Source organism: Pinus tabuliformis, chromosome 7 (assembly GCF_031772625.1).
Source record: "Pinus tabuliformis cultivar Carrire ecotype Pingquan chromosome 7, CPIR1, whole genome shotgun sequence".
Taxonomy (NCBI): domain Eukaryota; kingdom Viridiplantae; phylum Streptophyta; class Pinopsida; order Pinales; family Pinaceae; genus Pinus; species Pinus tabuliformis.
The window spans coordinates 1,002,318,802-1,002,322,796 of NC_142293.1; the positions used below are offsets into that span (position 1 = coordinate 1,002,318,802).

A 3,995-nucleotide genomic window follows, 5' to 3' on the forward strand; every position below is an offset into this window, starting at 1 on the left:
TTAGTAAACACCTCTCCCTTCGTCATTTTAAAGAAAAATAATTTAATTAAATAAACCAATATTCTAATGCACAAACAACTAGGCAGTTCGCCATGTTAGTTTCTTTCGACCCCACGTACTCACGAGCACACAGAAAAGACGTGTAGCCGGTGTACTGTACCTGCCAACCCAAATCTAAATCCTTGGGCGCAATTTCCTGTAGATGATCACGAGATCTCAATCCCTGGGGGCGGGACACATGGTTTTATCGGAAAACCACAAATTCGTCATCTACAAAACCATGGTATTCTCATTCACTCTGTTTCACCAGAGCCCACTTTATAACATGAATCAGCCCATGATTGATGCACCTACGTTTGCTTGCTTACTTCCTATATATACTGGCAGCGTATTTGAGATTCTTGTCTCAGCATTCTTCTTTTTCTTTCTCATTTTTTTATAAACTGTATCTCAGCTCAAGCACACTGAGTCGAGAGGATTATTTATTAGCATAACGAACGAGGAAATGACTAGTACAGATCAACGACAAGCTGAAATGAAAATTCTGAGAGCAAAGCAGTGCTCCAAAGGTAAGCAATCATTCATTCATTTGCATTTATTTTTTATTCTTTTTTGCACTGGCTATGGATCATGTGGTTAAATCCATATCATCTAATTTCAATGGTCTCACTCACGGAATTCCTAGATAAGAGATATATTGGGGTAATTAATAATTTGTGGACATGATAAAACTCATGGATGTATATCTATGCATACAGAAGCTGTGAAAACAGGGGCCAAAGCAGCTGCAATTGCATGCGTAGCTTCCGCCATTCCCACAGTGAGTGAATTTTGTTAGTGAAGCAATCAATCAAGTCAGTGACTTGGCTAAATTTATTCATATTCATATAATTGGGCCTATTTATTAACTGCTGGGTTGGATTAATGTTAATAATTTACAGTTGTTGGGAGCAAGGGCGATTCCCTGGGCAAGAGCTAATCTCAACCATACTGCACAGGCGCTCATCATCTCTACCAGTAAGTCAATAATTAATTAATTAAAGAAATTAAATTAGATATTCCTCCATGTCATTCCAAATGTTACATTACAGTTGCCCAATTCTCCTCAGTTTCCATCAATTTTTGACATGACAAATTTGCAAGACTGCATTAATTACTATTATTAAATAGCCTTGCTAAAATGCTTACATTGTAATGCATTCATCCATGCTTTGATCAATAATTCTTAGTTAGTAAATTGTTTGCTGACAGTATTTTGCTTTGAAGCGCAGTGATACATCTTTTTCCATTCTCATTATCACTCTGATTCATCTGGTTAATTGGGCTGACCTCTCTCATTATGATGATTACGTCATGAACTACATGCTGATATCCTGTTGTATGTACTTTGATTGGCAGTCAGTGGTTCGGCTTATTTCATTGTAGCGGATAAGACCATTCTCAGGTCTGCACGGAGAAACTCCTTCCATGAACAAATGGAAAATCAAGCCGCCGAGTACTGGCCTTTCTGAAAGAAAGAAAAGAGTTATATAGCAAGAAGAGAGCAGAGACAATAAATCTGTGTCTTTCAGATCTCATGCACTCGGTCAGCCTGTTAATAATTAGGCAAACCTCCATGGACATGGATAGATGATGGAATAGAGTCCAAGCTCCAACCAAGTCTGTCTTTTTCTTTGCTCTGCTCTTATCACAAGATGTAAATATAGGTAAATCTTACTTGGTATTTCTGTCGGGCTCTGAATAGATTAGAATGGTAGGATGCTCACATTTTCCTTTCCTATGCCTCTCTGAAAATGCAACTGACTGCATGCAATATTAATACACAAGAGTTGCTCATCATCTCGACTAAGATGTGGTTGCTAGTCTGAAGTTTTGTGTTTCAATTTCAATTTCATTTGCATTGCATTGCATGTGGGCCATAAAATGAAAAATGGACAAACAAATAAAATAGTTCTCGTGTAAACATATAATGTACAAAACTCTCTAACAATACTCCACTACAGAAGGATGTCCTTCCTCTATTTGGTTTTAGTTCAAATTTTAGAATATGGCCATGTCAGTGTCTTTCACGGACGATTATTATTATTATTATTTTAATGTCCATCATGCTTGTGGCTTGTGTTGTTGTTTAATGTACAAAAATATGATCCAAAAACCCTATGTTCATGTGTTATATAATGAAGAAACATAATCTAAAAATTCTATGTTCCGAACTTTATATAACATCTATATAGCTAAATACACCGTTTTTCCAAACATATATCATCCAATTCATCACATTGTTATACATAGTAGCCTGGGAATGAAGGTGACATGTGTGCCCAATAGTTAAATCCAAAGAAAATGAAAAATAATAATAATAATAATAATGTTGAATATTTCAATTCGATGTTAAACTGCAACAATTCCACTGGCAAAAATCCTTACAGAAAGCACATATTATATTTGGACTCTGTGTCACATTATTATAATATATTTGGATTTTGTGTCACATTATAATTATAGAAAGATAATAGTGTACAACATGTTTATAGTTCCACAATTTTATATTATCACAGTGAGAGAATAAGAATAGCTAATAACAAATACATTTATACATAATCTTTACATTAGATATACAGTGCACTGCACAACCGTTTTATCACCACGAAAGGACAGTTTGTTTCATAATTGGGAATCAACCAGCGAAGAATCGTAACTTCTCGAAAGATTACCCCACTTAATAATGGGGAGAAACCTAACATAAACCATCTTACATGTTCCAATATCCAGGAAACAGTGTCTATTCTGTCACAGAAAAATCAGTTCTTTCTACCATAGTATACGCAGTCTTTTTGGTTGACGGAAAACTAGAATTTATTACCAGTGGCAGACTAGAGTTTATAAGTCATAGAGTACAAGCGTTTCTTGAATCACCATAAATCTTGAGTTTACTGTTAACAGCATCTATACAATCCTTTTGACAAACGTTTCTGGTTCATAAATACTCATACTTTTGTTTATACACTAACCATGTTTCCAAATAAATAATGAAATCATTTACTATGATCACCTAATATAATAAAAAATATATAATTAAGATATTTACATTTCTTTATACCTAAAAGAGATATTCGCATTTGAACTCGGATCCTACAAGTTCTTCAAATATCATACTATTCTTCGTTGGTGTAATTCAGCATAGTCAACAAACTGGGAAGCCCCATACTGCGGGGATGGGCCCTTCTGAATCAAACACATAGGAAATTTGACACGAGTTTATTTAAATAGAAGATAAATAATATACAATGTAAAGTAATCTGAGATAAGCACACATTTATCTTTCTATAATGAAAATCAAGTACATGGAATTTGGCACAAAGTTTCATTCATAAGTCCTAAGCCATAATCTAGGCATATATGACTCACGTTCTCCTCCCAAGCAAGGCTGGAGCGGTTGAATAGAGCATTGGGTAGGAACTCAATTAATTTTGTTCTTTATTGAAACTTTGAGTAATCCTGATCTTGAAGCAATAAAATAGCCTAAACTTTGAATCTATACCACTGTCAGGGTTAGCCAAACCTGCTGTAATGATTTCAATAACAGTTAAAAAAAAGAAGACATTCGCATGCTCTAATTTAACATTGAGGTGTTAGTCCTAGATAGAAAATTGTCATATTCATTGTTTTGGGTTTGAATACAAGAGTGCAAATCTCAGCAGGGACATACTGGGACAGGGACAATGGCCTAGAGGAAACTTCCATTTTCCAAATAGAAATTTAACACTGAAAAATAATTACGCTTTTGGAGGAGAATCGATGCTAATTGAGAGATGGATAAGGAGAATTGAACAGTAAAACATTAAATCATTCTGTTCCATAAATGAGCCATGTATCATTGAACCTACCTGGTAAAAGCCCAAAAATAAGATGATTGACCATTCTACATTGTTGGGACGCTCCTAAACATCAGAGCATTATTATAGTAATAAAGTTCATTTAACCACGAACTATAT

General features: G+C 34.8%; 1 protein-coding gene across 1 annotated transcript; it reads left to right on the plus strand.

Annotated features, from left to right (window-relative positions):
* Positions 1 to 343: 343 nt before the first annotated feature.
* Positions 344 to 1,839, plus strand: LOC149250964 (early nodulin-93-like). Its single transcript, XM_089456502.1, has 4 exons — positions 344 to 569; positions 759 to 820; positions 942 to 1,017; positions 1,399 to 1,839. Exons 1-4 carry the CDS (start codon positions 506 to 508, stop codon positions 1,509 to 1,511), a joined length of 315 nt encoding a protein of 104 aa, XP_089312628.1. The 5' UTR covers positions 344 to 505; the 3' UTR covers positions 1,512 to 1,839.
* The last annotated feature ends 2,156 nt before the right edge of the window (positions 1,840 to 3,995 follow it).

Excerpts from the sequence above, each read along its gene's own strand:
- LOC149250964 (XM_089456502.1), top strand. The coding sequence starts at position 506 with ATGACTAGTACAGATCAACGACAAGCTGAAATGAAAATTCTGAGAGCA. Across the intron at positions 570-758 it reads AGCAAAGCAGTGCTCCAAAG|AAGCTGTGAAAACAGGGGCC; the intron begins GTAAGCAATCAT and ends CTATGCATACAG. Across the intron at positions 1,018-1,398 it reads GGCGCTCATCATCTCTACCA|TCAGTGGTTCGGCTTATTTC; the intron begins GTAAGTCAATAA and ends TTTGATTGGCAG.